The sequence below is a fragment of the Leucoraja erinacea genome, unplaced genomic scaffold (genome assembly GCF_028641065.1).
Source record: "Leucoraja erinacea ecotype New England unplaced genomic scaffold, Leri_hhj_1 Leri_631S, whole genome shotgun sequence".
Classification (NCBI taxonomy): Eukaryota; Metazoa; Chordata; class Chondrichthyes; order Rajiformes; family Rajidae; genus Leucoraja; species Leucoraja erinaceus.
The window spans coordinates 67,093-84,741 of NW_026576544.1; the positions used below are offsets into that span (position 1 = coordinate 67,093).

Below are 17,649 nucleotides of genomic sequence, written 5' to 3' on the forward strand. Positions count from 1 at the left end.
ATATTCCATCTGCTACTTCTCTGTCCACTCTCCCAACCTGTCCAAGCCCTTCTGCAGAGTCCCTGCTTCCTCTACGCTACCTGCCCCTCCACCTATTTTCGCATCATCCGCAAACTTTGCCACAAAGCCTTTAATCCTCTCGTCCAAATCGTTAATATACAACGTGCAGAGTAGCGGCCCCAGCACCGAGCCGCGTGGAACTCCGCTAGTCACTGGCAGCCAACCGGAAAAAGCCCACTTTATTGCCACTCTTTGCCTTCTGCCACCCAGCCAACCTGCTATCCATGCTAGTATCTGCCCTTTGATACCGTGGGCTCTCATCTTCCTTAGCAGCCTCACGTGGCACCTTATCAAAGGCTTTCTGAAAATCCAGGTAAACCACTCTCGTTTGTCTGTCCAATGTTAAAGAAACGTTTGGGCAGGTGCATGGATAGGACAGGTTTGGAGGGCAAGTAGCACTAGTGTAGATGGGAGATGTTGGCCGATGTGGGCTGAAGTTGGGCTGAAGGGCCTGTTTCCACGCTGTATCACTCAGTGTTTCTTAAACGCTCAAGTTATTTTTGTTGCTTACACTGGTGTTTGGGGAGTACTGTGTTTGCATCTCTGTCGTGCTGCTGCAAGTAAAAATTGAATTGTCCTGTATCCGCTTGACATGTGTTAATAAGACACTCTGGACTCCTGATGTGTTCTCTGCAACATTGTTCCAGTGCACAAGTAATTCGACCATTACGCTTAACAAAGGTTCTCAAACTCTTGAAATGAATCATATTGACAAATTGGGTGAGGCAGCATCCATGGAGTGAAGGAACAGGCGACGTTTCGGGTCGAGACCCTTCTTCTCGAAGAGAAGAAGGGTCTCGACCCAAAACGTCGCCTATTCCTTCACTCCACAGATGCTGCCTCACCCGCTGAGTTTCTCGAGCATTTTTTGTCTACCTTCGATTTTTCCAGCAGCTGCAGTTCTTTCTTAAATACACATTGACAAATTTGTCATTGGATCATCTAATTATTCTTTGATAGAAATTGAAATAATATTGCAAAATTGATGTCTAGAAAAATAAAAGGAATCGGCAATAGACAATAGGTGCAGGAGTAGACCATTCAGCCCTTCGAGCCAGCACCGCCATTCAATGTGATCATGGCTGATCATCCCCAATCAGTACCCCGTTCCTGCCTTCTCCCCATATCCCCTGACTCCGCTATCTTTAAGAGCCCTATCTGACTCTCTCTTGAAAGTATCCAGAGAACCGGCCTCCACCACCCTCTGAGGTAGAGAATTCCACAGACTCACCACTCTCTGTGAGAAAAACTGTTTCCTCATCTCCGTTCTAAATGCCTTATCCCTTATTCTTAAACTGCGGCCCCTGGTTCTGGACTCCCCCAACATCGGGAACATGTTTCCTGCCTCTAGTGTGTCTAAACCCTAAACAATCTTATACAAGCCCAGCCGCTCATTCTCTCAGCATATGACTGTCCCGCCATCCCGGGAATTAACCTTGTAAACCTACGCTGCACTCCCTCAATAGCAAGAATGTCCATCCTCAAATTATGGGACCAAAACTGCACACAATACTCCAGGTGTGGTCTCATTATGGCTCTAAACAAGTGCAGAAGGACCTCTTTGCTCCTATACTCAACTCCTCATGCTATGAAGGCCAACATACCATTCGCTTTCTTCACTGCCTGCTGTACCTGCTTACTTACTTTCATTAGCTGATCCCGTTGTACTTGCCCTTTTCCCAACTTGACACCAAAGATCCTACAGCGAGCAAGATGGTCCACTTGACGAAAAAGACGTAGTACGTTCATGGGCAGATTCAAGGGTAATTTTCGGCCCCATTTCCATAACCGGCTTCCGTCTCCGCACCAAAGATCCCGTAGGATAATAGTGCGGAGACGGAAGCCGTTGACGGAAACATCCTCGTAAAAATAGAAGTTATTTGGTAAAAAATCTTCTCCTCATTTTCAGAATTATAATTTATTAACACAAACTGTTCCCCCACAACGTTGATTACACTGCGGGTCGGGTCAGGTCGGGTTATTGAAATGGATGAAAAAAAGGCCCACGTTCCGCTCCGTTGCGTACTATAGGATCTTTGCTGTGACACCATTTAGATAGTAATCTGCCTTCCTGTTTTTGCTACCAAAGTGGATAACCTCACATTTATCCACAGTAAACTGTATCTGCCATGCATCTGCCCACTCCCCCAAGTCACCCTGCATCCTCATAGCATCCTCCTCACAGTTCACACTGCCACCAAGTTTGTAAATCTGCCCGAGTCTATGATTCTAAAGGTTCTTACCTGCGCTGCCATTGTTTGGCGTGGTGAGAGGTTGCTCCGGTTCATCACTGCTCTGGCCACCACTGCCCTGGATGCCAGGGTCCAGGTTATGGCTGACTTTCCCTGGTCCCACCAACGCTTGGCTCTCCCCATCTCCACTGCCGTCACCGTAGGGTTCGAGAAAGGCAAAGTCCCAGGCCGCTCGGCGCTCCTCGGAGACCCCCGTCGGCCGGTGGAGCGGCGAGTCTTGCGCCGGTGGCAGGAAGGCCACGTCCGAGACCAGTGGCGAGCCGGGGGGCGACAGGGAGCAGAGCGAGGACCTGGAACTCAAGGGGGGGCTCGACGGCGCCCGGTCCCCGTGCCACCTCGTGCTCGTGGATGGTGGCGATGGCGGAGGGGTTGTAGGTCGCCTTCTCCTGCAGCATGAAGTCCAGCTTGTACTGGGTGTCCGGGTCCAGCGCCGGCTGGTCCGAGAGGCTGCCGTACAGCTCGGCGGAACTCAGCGAGTTGAGGGAAGAACCTCTGCTGGAGGTGTTGAGCGAGCCGCGGCTCGAGGCCAGCGATCCCAGGCTACTCCCCGAAGACAAGCTCAACGTGCTCGCAGAAAGGCTGGCGAGAAAGAAGACAGCGTCAGAGCGTGAGAAGAAATTTCACGTTCATTAGTGAAAGGCGCAGAATTAGGCCGTTCGGCCCATCAAGTCTACTCCGCCATTCAATCATGGCTGATCTATCTCTCCCTCCTAACGCCATTCTCCTGCCTTCTCCCCATAACCCCTGACACCCGTACTGATCAAGAATCTATCTATACAATCTTAAAGATAGCCGAGTCAGGGGACATGGGGAGAAGGCAGGAACGGGGCACTAATTGTGGATGATCAGCCATGATCACATTGAATGGCGGTGCTGGTTCGAAGGGCCAAATGACCAACTCCTGCACCTATTGTCTATTGTCTATTGCCTTCTGTGGCAATGGATTCCACAGATTCACCACCCTCTGACTGAAGAAATTCCTCCTCATCTCTTTCCTACAGGAACATCCTTTAATTCGGAGGCTGTGGCCTCTGGTCCTAGACTCTCCCACTAGTGGAAACATCCTCTCCACATCCACTCTATCCAGGCCTTCGTGAAGTATTTCCTCACCCAAAACGGTGACCATGGCAACACAGAACAAGGGGAGGCATTGTGGCGCAGCGGTAGAATTGCTGCCTCACGGCGCCAGAGACCCGTGTTCCATCTGACGAGTGTGGGACGCAACCGGAGCGCCCGGAGAAAACCCACGCCGGTCACGGGGAGAACGTGCAAACTCTATACAGACAGCGCCCCGAGTCAGGATCCATCAGCAGCAAAGTATTCCCAGGTGGCGCTGTGGGGCTGAGTTGCTGCCTTATAACGTCTAAGATCCGGGTTCGATCCTGACTCAGGGTGCTGCCTGTACGGAGTTTGTACGTTCTCCCCATGACCTACACGGGTTTTCTCCGAACTTGGAGGAGCAGCACCTCATATTTCGCTTGGGCAGTTTGCACCCCAGCGGTATGAACATTGACTTCTCTAATTTCAGGTAGTCCCTACTTTCTCCTCCCCTTCTCAGCTCTCCCTCAGCCCATTGGCTCCACCCTTCCTCCCGCCACCCCCACCCTCACATCTGTCTGAAGATGGGTTTCGGCCCGAAACGTTGCCTATTTCCTTTGCTCCATAGATGCTGCCTCACCCGCTGAGTTTCTCCAGCTTTTTGGTCTACTTTCGAATTTCCAGCATCTGCAGTTCCTTCTTAAACAGGTACGTGGATAGGACAGGTTTGGGGGGGAAATATGGGCCAAGCGCAGGCAGGTGGGATAAGTGTAGATGGGATATGTTGGCCGGTGCGGACGTTGGGCTGAAGGGCCTGATTCTATGCTGTGTGATCCTATGACTGACCGATTGCCATTGAGGGTTTGAGATTCCTTGTACACTTTGTGAGCACACACGTACCTCTTGAGCTGTGAGTGCAGGAACAAGGTTAGTTGGGTCACCTCCTCCAGCTGTTGCACCAGACACTTTCTCTTCTCTTGTAACTTTAACCTGAAAATTAAAGCATTACAAGTTCATAAGTTTGTAAGTTATGGCAGCAGAATCAGGCCATTCGGCCCATCCGACCTTCAACCATGGCTCATCTGTCTCTCCCTCTACACCCCATTCTCCTGCCTTCTCCCCATAACCCCTGACACCCGTGTACGGCATGGTGGCGCAGCGGGTAGAGTTGATGCCTTACAGCGAATTCAGCGCCGGAGACCCGGGTTCGATCCTGACTACGGGTGCTGTCTGGACGGAGTTTGTACGTTCTCCCCGTGACCTGCGGGTTTTCTCCGAGATCTTTGGTTTCCTCCCACGCTCCAAAGACGTGCAGGTTTGTAGGTTAATTGGCTTGGTAAATGTGAAAATTGTTTCTAGTAGGTGTAGGATAGTGCTAATGTGCGGGGATCGCTGGTCGGCGCGGACCCGGTGGGCTGAAGGGCCTGTTTCCACACAGTATCTCTAAACTAATCAATAATCTATTTATCTCTGCCTTTGACCTGGATCCACAGCCTTCTGTGGCAAATAATTCTACAGATTCACCACCTTCTGACTAAAGAAATTCCTCCTCATCTCCTTCCTAAAGGAACATCCTTTAATTCTGAGGTTGTGACCTCTGGTCCGGGACTCTTCCACTAGTGGAAACATGTTCTCCCCATCTAGTAGATTAGTAGATAATAGACAATAGACAATAGATGCAGGAGTAGGCCATTCGGCCCTTCGAGCCAGCACCGCCATTCAATGTGATCATGGCTGATCATCCACAATCAGTACCCCATTCCTGCCTTCTCCCCATATCCCCTGACTACGCTATCGTTAAGAGCCCTATGTAGCTCTCTCTTGAAAGTATCCAGAGAACTGGCTTCCACCACCCTCCGAGGCAGAGAATTCCACAGACTCACAACTCTCTGTGAGAAAAAGTGTTTCCTCGTCTCTGTTCTAAATGGCTTGCCCCTTATTTTTAAACTGTGGCCCCTGGTTCTGGACTCCCCCAACACCAGGAACATTTTTCCTGCCTCTATTGTGTCCAACCCCTTAATAATCTTATATGTTTCAATAAGATACCCTCTCATCCTTCTAAGTATATAAGCCCAGCCGCTCCATTCTCTCAGCATATGACAGTCCCGCCATCCTGGGAATTAACCTTGTAAACCTACGCTGCACTCCCTCAATAGCAAGAATGTCCTTCCTCAAATTAGGGGACCAAAACTGCACACAATACTCTTGGTGTGGTCTCACTAGGGCCCTGTACAACTGCAGAAGGACCTCTGCAGTAAGCGAAGGTCCAAAGGTCGGACAGCTGGCCGGGCTGCCGACCGACGGGGCCACGGGCGAGGCGCTGCTGCTGCCGCACTCCACGGACTGCACTACGTCGGGACGGGTGAGGCAGGGCCGGACGCGGCACTACGACCCAACAGTCCCCTCGACCCGATGAGTAGACGTCAAATACGGGACAAGGGCGGTCCCGTACGGGACAAACCTATTTAGCCCAATATAGGGGATGTCCTGGCTAATACGGGACAGCTGGCAACCCTACCTGTTTTTGTATAGGTAAATGTGCCGGCGCACATATCGTTCTTCGGTTGCTGTTGTCTAAGGTGAATCTATGGTTCTACCAATGATTGAACTGCTCTATGACTCCATGCCTTTAGGTCAGCGTGTTATAGACAATAGACAATAGGTGCAGGAGTAGGCCATTCGGCCCATGGTGCCAAATTCATAACAAGTGGATTTCAGTATAGGACTAAAGAGGTTCTTCTGCAGTTGTATAGGGCTCTGGTGAGGCCACATCTGGAGTATTGTGTACAGTTTTGGTCTCCTAATTTGTGGAAGGACATCCTTGTGATTGAGGCAGTGCAGCGTAGGTTCACGAGATTGATCCCTGGGATGGCGGGACTGTCATATGAGGAAAGATTGAAAAGACTCGGCTTGTATTCACTGGAGTTTAGAAGGATGAGGGGGTTTCTTATAGAAAGATATAAAATTATAAAAGGACTGGACAAGCTGGATGCAGGAAAAATGTTCCCAATGTTGGACGAGTCCAGAACCAGGGGCCACAGTCTGAGAATAAAGGGGAGGTCAGTTAAGACTGAGGTGAGAAAAAATATTTTCACCCAGAGAGTTGTAAATTTATGGAATTCCCTGCCACAGAGGGCAGTGGAGGCCAAGTCACTGGATAGATTTAAGAGAGAGTTAGATAGAGCTCTAGGGGCTAGTGGAATCAAGGGATATGGGGAGAAGGCAGGCACGGGTTATTGATAGGGGACGATCAGCCATGATCACAATGAATCATGGTGGTGCTGGCTCGAAGGGCCGAATGGCCTCCTCCTGCACCTATTTTCTATGTTTCTATGAGTCAGCACCGCTCGCCCAGCCCGGCCCGTGTGATGGGCACTTGCCTCTGGGCCAGTGCGTGTGTGCTGGTGCAGGGAGCGGAGTGCAGTTCCCCCTCCAGCCGCCTCCTGCGCTGCTCCAGCCGCTCGCACTCCTCGCTGGGGCAGTTGCGTAGCGTCACGAACTCCAGCTCCTTCAGCAGCTCCTCCTTCTCGTTCATCAACATCAACTTGTCTCGCTCAACGTCCAGTAGCCCTGGCCACGCCTCCGAGTCCAGCCTCGACAGCTCGATCTTTATATTCGCTATTCTGCACGAAAGAGCAAACAGAAGTAAGTCCATTTTATTTATACACCACATTTAAATCAACTCGCGTTGAAACCAAAGTGCTTTACATAGAAAAAATAATGATGTTTCCGTAAAATATCTCTTTATTATAATTCTCTGCTTTTGCATTAAAAACATAGATGCAACGGCATGATGGCGCAGCGGTAGACAATAGACAATAGATGCAGGAGTAGGCCCTTCGGCAGTGGAGGCCAAGCCCATGGATATTTTTTTAGGTAGGGATAGATAGCTTGTTGATTAGTACCGGTATCAAGGGTCATGGGGAGAAGGCTGGAGAATAGACAATAGACAATAGACAATAGGTGCAGGAGTAGGCCATTCGGCCCTTCCAGCCAGCACCGCCATTCAATGTGATCATGGCCGATCATCCCCAATCAGTACCCCGTTCCTGCTTTCTCCCCATATCCCCTGACTCCACTATCTTTAACAGCCCTATCTAGCTTTCTCTTGAAAATATGCAGAGAACCGGCCTCCACCGGCCTCCGAGGCAGAGAATTCCACAGACTCACAACCCTCTGTGAGAAAAAGTGTTTCCTCGTCTCCGTTCTAAATGGCTTGCCCCTAATTTTTAAACTGTGGCCCCTGGTTCTGGACTCCCCCCAACATCGGGAACATTTTTCCTGCCTCTATTGTGTCCAAACCCTTATACGTTTCAATAAGATCCCCTCTACCACACAGCAGAGTTGCTGCCTCACAGCGCCAGAGACCCGGGTTCCATCCTGACTACGGGTACTGTCTGTACGGAGTTTGTACGTTCTCCCCGTGACTCCGTGGGTTTTCTCCGGGTGCTCCGGTTTCCTCCCACACTCCAAAGACGTGCAGGTTTGTAGGTTAATTGGCTCCGGTAAAAATTGTAAATTGTCCCCGGTGTGTAGGATAGTGTTTGTGTACGAGGTCGCTGGTCGGTGTGGGCCCGGTGGGCCGATGAGCCTGTCTTGTGTTACATCTCTAAACAGCTAAACTAAACTAAAGAAGGTGATTGAGGCAGGGACTATCACAACGTTGAAGAAACATGTACAAGGAGAGGACAGGTTTAGAGGGATATGGGCCAAACGCAGGCAGGTGGGACCAGAGTAGATGGGGCATGTTGGTTGGTGTGGGCAAGGTGGGCCGAAGGGCCTGTTTCCACACTGTATCACTTCTGGACTCCATGACTACAATGTGTATTTTACTCTTATGTGGTTAAAGTTTAAACTTAGATGAGTGATGCAACATGGAAGACTTTGCCGACCAGTGATCACCCCGTACACTAGTTACATAGAAACGTAGAAAATAGGTGCAGGAGGAGGCCATTCGGCCCTTCGAGCCATTCATTGTGATCGGCCCAATCAATAACCCGTGCCTGCGTTCTCCCCATTTCCCTTTATACCACTAGCCCCTAGAGCTCTATCTAACTGTCTCTTAAATCCATCCAGTGACTTGGCCTCCACTGCCTTCTGTGGCAGGGAATTCCACAAATTCACAACGCTCTGGGTGCAAACGTTTTTTTCTCACCTCAGTCTTAAATGGCCTCCCCTTTATTCTAAGACTGTGGCTCCTGGTTCTGACTCTCCCAACATTGGGAACATTTTTCCTGCATCTAGCTAGTCCAGTCCTTTTATAATGTTATATGTTTCTATAAGATCCCCCCTCATCCTAAACTCCAGTGAATACAAGCCCAGTCTTTTCAATCTTTCCTCATATGACAGTCCCGCCATCCCAGGGATCAATCTCGTGAACCTACACTGCACTGCCTCAATCACAAGGATGTCCTTCCTCAAATTAGGAGACCAAAACTGTACACAATACTCCAGGTGTGGTCTCACCAGAGCCCTATACAACTGCAGAAGAACCTCTTTACTCCTATACTGAAATCCTATTTTTATGAAGGCCAACATTCCATTAGTTTTCTTCACTGCCTGCTGTACCTGTAAGCCAACTTTCAGTGACCGGTGTACAAGGACATCCAGGTCTCGCTGTACCTCCCCCTTACCTAACCTAGTTCTATCGTTCATTCTAGGGGCAATTTACAGAAGCCAATTCACCCACAATCCTGCACTTCTTTGGGAGTGTGGGAGGAACCCGGAGCACCTGGAGAAAACCCACGTGGTCACAGGGAGATCGTGCAAACTCCGTAAAGACAGCACCCGTCGTCAGGATCGAACCCGGGTCTCGGGTACTGTAAGCAACTCCACCGCTGCGCCACCGTGCCTCCCCTGTGTATCTTGGAATAATAAATGGAATCCAGATTGGAATGTTTTCTCTTTAATAAAGACTTCAAACTTAATCTGCTTTTTTATGTTCTCACGAAGGAAAGATAAATGGGCGTCAGTCAGGAAGCAGCAGATGAGAAGTGGTGCTGGTTTGCAGGAATGCAGAGAATTCAATGACAAATGTGGTACCAATGTTAAACGAACACTTATTGTTAGACAGTCAGAACCTTCTGGACCAAGATACAAGATACATTTAATTGTCATTTGGACCCCTTGAGGTCCAAACGAAATGCCGTTTCTGCAGCCATACATTACAGACACATAGACCCAAGACACAACATAATTTACATAAACATCCATCACATTGCTGTGATGGAAGGCCAAATAAACTTATCTCTCCACTGCACTCTCCCCCCCCCCCCCCCCCCGATGTCAGAGTCAAAGTCAAAGCCCCCGGCTGGCGATGGCGATTGTCCCGCGGCCATTAAAGCCACGCCGGGTGGTGCGAGGTCGCACACCAGGTTCTTGATGTTAGAGCCCCCGGCGTGCGCTCGCAGAGTCCCGCGGCCATCCCAAGCCGCGCGGGGCGGTGATGTAGGCCCCGCTCCAGGAGCTCTTCAACCCCGCAACTCGGGCGGGGAGAAGTCGCCGTTGCGAGAGCCCTGAAAAACGGTCTCCCTCCAGGGACCCGCGGGCTCCCGGTGCCGCCGTCCACAGACCTGCCGTTGAAGCCTCCGACTATCCGGTTGGGGCCACAGCAGCAGCAGCGCTCCACCACCGCTCCACCCGCTCTGGATTCGGCCAGCTCCGCGACGGTGAGGTGAGTCGTCAGCACCAGAGTCCCCGGTCTCTTCCTGTTGGAGGCCGCTCCTCATTGCAGCCCCAACGATAACGGAAACCCAACGAGAAAAGGTCGGGTCTCCCGTGGAGGGAGAGATTTAAAAAGTTCCCTCCCACCCCCACCCCCCACCCCCCACACACACACACCCCAACAAAAAATAACAAAAACTACATTAAAACACAGACAGAAAATAATAAAACGCGGACAGACTGCAGAGGCCGCTGCTGACCAGAGTCGCGCCGCCCTCCGGATCCTGGGGTGAAAGGGTCAAAGATCAGAGGGCATAGCATTAAGGTGATCAAGGCAAAGTCTGGAGGAGGTGTGGCGGGCAAGTGGTGGAGGGGGAGGGGGACACCCTCACCCTGCTCGGTCACTCCGCTCCCTCACCAGGTACTGATCGCTCAGCCCCTCCACCAGTGGTGTTGGGTAAATTGAATGGATTAAAGGCCGATAAATCCCCAGGGCCAGATAGGCTGCATCCCAGAGTACTTAAGGAAGTAGCTCCAGAAATAGTAGATGCATTAGTAATAATCTTTCAAAACTCTTTAGATTCTGGAGTAGTTCCTGAGGATTGGCGGGTAGCAAACGTAACCCCACTTTTTAAGAAGGGAGGGAGAGAGAAAACGGGGAATTACAGACCAGTTAGTCTAACATCGGTAGTGGGGAAACTGCTCGAGTCAGTTATTAAAGATGGGATAGCAGCACATTTGGAAAGTGGTGAAATCATTGGACAAAGTCAGCATGGATTTACGAAAGGTAAATCATGCCTGACGAATCTTATAGAATTTTTCGAGGATGTAACTAGTAGCGTGGACAGGGGAGAACCAGTGGATGTGGTGTATCTGGACTTCCAGAAGGCTTTCGACAAGGTCCCACATAAGAGATTAGTATACAAACTTAAAGAACACGGCATTGGGGGTTCAGTATTGATGTGGATAGAGAACTGGCTGGCAAACAAGAAGCAAAGAGTAGGAGTAAACAGGTCCTTTTCACAATGGCAGGCAGTGACTAGTGGGGGTACCGCAAGGCTCAGTGCTGGGACCCCAGCTATTTACAATATATATTAATGATCTGGATGAGGGAATTGAAGGCAACATCTCAACTTTGCGGATGACACTAAGCTGGGGGGCAGTGTTAGCTGTGAGGAGGATGCTAGGAGACTGCAAGGTGACTTGGATAGGCTGGGTGAGTGGGCAAATGTTTGGCAGATGCAGTATAATGTGGATAAATGTGAGGTTATCCATTTTGGTGGCAAAAAACAGGAAAGCAGACTATTATCTGAATGGTGGCTGATTAGGAAAGGGGGAGATGCAGCGAGACCTGTGTGTCATGGTACACCAGTCATTGAAGGTAGGCATGCAGGTGCAGCAGGCAGTAAAGAAAGCGAATGGTATGTTGGCTTTCATAGCAAAAGGATTTGAGTATAGGAGCAGGGAGGTTCTACTGCAGTTGTACAGGGTCTTGGTGAGACCACACCTGGAGTATTGCGTACAGTTTTGGTCTCCAAATCTGAGGAAGGACATTATTGCCATAGAGTGAGTGCAGAGAAGGTTCACCAGACTGATTCCTGGGATGTCAGGACTATCTTATGAAGAAAGACTGGATAGACTTGGTTTATACTCTCTAGAATTTAGGAGATTGAGAGGGGATCTTATAGAAACTTACAAAATTCTTAAGGGGTTGGACAGGCTAGATGCAGGAAGATTATTCCCGATGTTGGGAAAGTCCAGGACAAGGGGTCACAGCTTAAGGATAAGGGGGAAATCCTTTTAAACCGAGATGAGAAGAACTTTTTTCACACAGAGAGTGGTGAATCTCTGGAACTCTCTGCCACAGAGGGTAGTTGAAGCCAGTTCATTGGCTATATTTAAGAGGGAGTTAGATGTGGCCCTTGTGGCTAAGGAGATCAGAGGGTATGGAGAGAAGGCAGGTATGGGATACTGAGTTGGATGATCAGCCATGATCATATTGAATGACGGTGCAGGCTCGAAGGGCCGAATGGCCTCTACTCCTGCACCTAATTTCTATGTTTCTATGTTTCCACTTTCAAAAACGTTCCGCGGGCTAGCGACTATTTACATTTACACTAAGCCAATTAACCTACAAACCTGCACGTCTTTGGGATGTAGAAAGAAACTGGAGCACCCGGAGAAAACCCACACAGGTCATGTGGAGAACGTACAAACTCCGAACAGGCAGCACCCATGGTCAGGGTCTGTGACGCTGTGAGGCAGCAACTCTACTGCTGTGCCACCGTGCCACCCTCAGCAACGCAGCTTGACAATGGGGGACAAACCATTCCCCTCCCCCTATGTTCCCTGATGATGAGGGTGATGTGCATATCATAAATAGCAATGGGACAAAGCTTTCACAATGATGAAGGCTGATGTTTCCATTTGTGGGAGAGTCTAGAACTGGAGGTCATAGCCTCAGAATTAAAGGAAGTTCCTCTATAAAGGAGATGTGGAGGAATTTCAGTATCCAGAGGGTGGTAAATCTGTTGGAGGCCGTCAATGGACATTTTTAAGGTTGGGATTGACAGATTCTTAATTAGTACGGGTGTCAGGGGCTATGGGGAGAAGGCAGGAGAATGAGGTTGAGAGGGAGAGATAGATCAGCCATGATTGAATGGCGGAGTAGACTAAATGGGCTGAATGGCCTAATTCCACTCTTATAACATATGAACAGATTGAAAAGACTAGGCTTGTATTCACTGGAGTTTAGAAGGATGAGGGGGTATCTTATAGAAACATATCAAATTATAAAAGGACTGGACAAGCTAAATGCAGGAAAAATGTTCCCAATGTTGGGCGAGTATAGAACCAGGGGCCACGGTCTTAGAATCTCGGGATATGGGGAGAAGGCAGGCACGGGTTATTGATTGGGGATGATCAGCCATGATCACAATGAATGGCTCGAAGGGCCGAATGGCCTCCTCCTGCACCTATTTTCTATGTAACATGAAATTATGGGGGTTTGAGATTGCAACCTTAACGTGGTCCACCCTATTTCGACTAATGCAATCAACCCGATGTGCACAAGCAAGAACAAATAGAACAAGTTGACCTACAACTTTAGGCTGTGCATGCCATACGCAAGAAGAAGATGAATGAATGAAACGGCATGCAGCAAGCAACGTGTATACGCCATTCATAATTACCTTCTCTTTGCTTCTTCATATTGAAGACTCAGTCTGACACTCTCTGCCAAGTTGGCCTGGCTTTTTGGTCCAAACTAAGAAAAAATAGACAATAGACAATAAACAATAGGTGCAGGAGTAGGCCATTCAGCCCTTCGAGCCAGCACCGCCATTCAATGTGATCATGGCTGATCATCCCCAATCAGTACCCCGTTCCTGCCTTCTCCCCATATCCCCTGACTCCGCTATTTTTAAGAGCCCTATCTAGCTCTCTCTTGAAAGTATCCAGAGCACCGGCTTGAGGCAGAGAATTCCACAGACTCAAAACTCTCTGTGAGAAAAAGTGTTTCTTCGTCTCCGTTCTAAATGGCTTACCCCTTATTCTTAAAACTGTGGCCCCCGGTTCTGGACTCCCCCAACATCGGGAACATGTTTCCTGCCTCTAGCGTGTCCAAACCCTTAATAATCTTATATGTTTCAATAAGATATCCTCTCATCCTTCGAAATTCCAGAGTGTACAAGCCCAGCCGCTCCATTCTCTCAGCATAAGACGGTCCCGCCATCCCGGGAATTAACCTGGTGAACCTGCGCTGAACTCCCTCAATAGCAAGAATTGTCTTGGATATGGGCCAAATGCATACAGGTGAGCCTAGTATAGATGGGGCATGTTGGTCGCTGTGGGCAAGTTGAGCAGGTAGACTCTGATTATTGAAAGAATTGAAACACTTACGTCTCCAATGATATTGGTTTGTGAGCCGGCATCGAGGCAGCGCCTGGGTATGGAGAGATGGGAACTGCTCGGATTAGACTGCAGGTCCGACTCTGAGCTTCCCACGTGTTGGTTGGACTGGAATCTACTCCTCAGTTTAGCGAGACTCTGGCGAGAAGCAATCGGAGGAAGTGAAATAAAATTCTCATCCTAATCAATTAAACAACCTTCGAACAGTTCAATTCAGCTTAGTTTACTGTCACGTGTACCGAGGTACAGAGAAAAGGTTTTGTTGCAATAGACAATAGACAATAGGTGCAGGAGTAGGCCATTCGTCCCCTTCAAGCCAGCACCGCCATTCAATGTGATCATGGCTGATCATCCCCAATCAGTACCCCGTACCTGCCTTCTCCCCATATCCCCTGTCTATTATCTCCAAAAATGGACTGGTTTGTAGGTTAATTGGCTTGGTAAATGTAACAAATTGTAACAAAGCTGCTCCATTCTATCAGCATATGACAGTCCCGCCATCCCGGGAATTAACCTTGTAAACCTACGCTGCACTCCCTCAATAGCAAGAATGTCCTTCCTCAAATTAGGGGACCAAAACTGCACACAATACTCCAGGTGTGGTCTCACTAGGGCTCTGTACAACTGCAGAAGGACCTCTATGCTCCTATATTCAATTCCTCTTGTTATAAAGGCCAACATGCCATTCACTTTCATCACTGCCTGCTGTACCTGCATGCTTACTTTCATAGACTGATGTACAAGGACCCCTAGATCCCGTTGTACTTCCCCTTTTCCCAACTTGACGCCATTTAGATAGTAACCAGTGCAAACCAGTCAGCAGAAAGACAATACATGATTACAATCGAGCCGTTCACAGTGTACAGATACATGATAAGGGAATAACGTTTAGTGCAAGGTAAAGCCAGCAAAGTCTGATCAAAGATAATCTGAGGGTCACCAATGAGGTAGATAGTAGTTCAGCACTGCTCTCTGGCTATGAATTCCACAGATTCACCACCCTCTGACCAAATAAATTTCTCCACATCTCCTCCCTAATGGTACGTCCGTTTATTCTGATGCTATGACCTCTGACCCTAGTCTCTCCCACTTGTATCTTAATATTATAGCTTTTTTTTAGTTTAGTTTAGAGATACAGTGCGGAAAAGGGCCCTTCGGCCCACTGGGTCCATGCCGACCAGCGATCCCTGCATATCATAACACTAACTTACTCACTAAGGACAAATTGTTACATTTACCAGGCCAATTAACCTACAAACCAGTCCGTCTTTGGAATGTGAGAGGAAATGCAAGACAATACACAATAGACAATAGGTGCAGGAGTAGGCCATTCGGCCCTTCGAGCCAGCACCGCCATACAATGTGATCATGGCTGATCATCCCCAATCAGTACCCCGTTCCTGCCTTCTCCCCATATCCCCTAACTCCGCTATCTTTAAGAGCCCTATCGAGCTCTCTCTTGAAAGCATCCAGAGAACGGGCCTCCACCGCCCTCTGAGGCAGAGAATTCCACAGACTAACAACTCTCTGTGAGAAAAAATGTTTCCTCGTCTCTATTCTAAATGGCTTACTCCTTATTTTTAAACTGTGGCCCCTGGTTCTGGACTCCCCCAACATCGGGAACATGTTTTCCTGCCTCTAGCGTGTCCAAACCCTTAATAATCTTATATGTTTCAATAAGATTCCCTTTCATCCTTCTAAACTCCAGAGTGTACAAGCCCAGCCGCTCCATTCTCTCAGCATCTCGGAGAAAACCCACGCAGGTGACGGGGAGAACGTACAAAGTCCGTACAGACAGCACCCGTGGTCGGGATCGAACCCGGGTCTCCGGTGCTGCATTCGCTGTAAGGCAGCAACTCCACCGCAGTGCCACCGACTAATTTTGAACTCACAGTTCAGTGAATGTGTGTACCTGCATCAGATCTTGTTTCTCTTTCTCGCCCGTACTAATGTCCTTCTTGATAGTTTTTAGCCGACTCATGATGGCCTTGGCTTCTGTTAGTTGGTAACCATTCTGCACTCCTGACATCTTCCGATCGATTCTGCAGCAGAAGAGACAAAGAAACCGATTAAAAGCCAGGGGAAGATAAACGTGGGGGCGAGATTGAAAACGTAGTCAAATCAAAGAACCACTTTGCGCCCAGCAGCTCCCTATACTTGCAAGTATTCCGCCTGCAGGGATCCGAAGGCAAGCAGCAACTCTGGCACTATCTTGTCGTGCCACAGACCCAGATCACCTCCTCCATCGGGCTATCAGCAGAGAGCAGAGACCACCCCGACTGAAGTCCCGTCACCCCTTTGCTCCACATGGAAAACAACTCTCAGCATCCATCCATCCATCCAGCCAACTGGGACAGAAGCACACTGGATAGCCACCAAGTGGTCACAGGGAGTGGAAGGCAACCTCATCTCCATTACACAGCTACATCTCTTCACCAGATAAAAGCTGTCCAGGGTCTGAGCTCCCCAGGGGAGCATGGGTGAAGATCAACAGACTTGGTGCTGGTGTTGGGCGTTTCACCGCCAGCGTGTGGAGATAGATGGGGGCTCCCTCCGCCAGAGCCCAGCCTGTGAATGTGGAGCAGAACAACAGACAGCCAACCATGTCATCTCTGGGTGCCCGCTCTACCACCCACCAAATGGAGCTGTGTCAGGGCCTGGCAGACATTGACGCCAACAGAGACAACAACCTGGCTGCTCAACACCCGGCACGAGATCTAACTATTCCTTTGGTTTATGTATGTTTCATTCGCAAGTAGAAGAAGGAAAAGCGCAGGGACTGACAGCTTTGTGTCGCATTCCTGCTGGCACGTCTCTCTCCCCTCCCCCAGGCCTCTCTGAAGAAGGGTCTCGACCCGAAACGTCATCCATTCCTTCGCTCCATAGATGCTGCCTCACCCGCTGAGTTTCTCCAGCATTTTTGTCTACTAGCTATTTGTGGCAATCCTTTGGCAGCTCGTTCCATAAACCCACCACCCTTTGTGTGAAAAAGTTGCCCCTCAGATTCCTATTAAATCCCGGGATGGCGGGACTGTCATATGCTGAGAGAATGGAGCGACTGGGCTTGTACACTCTGGAGTTTAGAAGGATGAGAGGGATTCTTATTGAAACCTATAAGATTGTTAAGGGTTTGGACACACGCTAGAGGCAGGAAACATGTTCCCGATGTTGGGGGAGTCCAGAACCAGGGGCCACAGTTTAAGAACAAGGGGTAAGCCATTTAGAACAGAGACCAGGAAACACTTTTTCTCACAGAGAGTTGTGAGTCTGTGGAATTCTCTGCCTCAGAGGGCGGTGGAGGCTGGTTCTCTGGATGCTTTCAAGAGAGAGCTAGATAGGGCTCTTAAAGATAGCGGAGTCAGGGGATATGGGGAGAAGGCAGGAACGGGGTACTGATTGGGGATGATCAGCCATGATCACATTGAATGGCGGTGCTGGCTCGAAGGGCCAAATGGCCTACTCCTGCACCTATTGTCTATTGTCTAAATCTTTCCCCCTTCACCCTAAACCTATGTCCTCTAGTTCTTGATTCATCTATTCTGCGAATGAAAATTGCCAGGCTTTTTTTTCCAGTCAGCTCCACAAAAACATGACGACTCTCTTAACCCGGAGTAATGTGTGACTACAGTACTTTCCCACAGAAGCTGCCTGACCCGCTGAGTTACTCCAGCACTCTGTGAAACATCAGAGTGCAGCAGCAGCAGCGCCTTGCCCATGGCCCCGTCGG

The 17,649-nt window shown here is 49.4% G+C and overlaps 1 protein-coding gene across 1 annotated transcript in view; it reads right to left on the reverse strand.

Moving 5' to 3' along the window:
- The window catches only part of LOC129694343 (protein WWC2-like), a gene marked incomplete at its 5' end in the record, with an annotated part of 76,192 nt that extends 60,160 nt beyond the window's left edge, over positions 1-16,032 (reverse strand). Inside the window, 7 exon segments of the mRNA XM_055631047.1 lie at positions 2,304-2,626; positions 2,628-2,891; positions 4,251-4,340; positions 6,731-6,973; positions 13,205-13,278; positions 13,914-14,060; positions 15,835-16,032. Of these exon segments, the coding sequence (XP_055487022.1) occupies positions 2,304-2,626; positions 2,628-2,891; positions 4,251-4,340; positions 6,731-6,973; positions 13,205-13,278; positions 13,914-14,060; positions 15,835-16,032 (1,339 nt within the window).
- Positions 16,033-17,649: the final 1,617 nt, after the last annotated feature.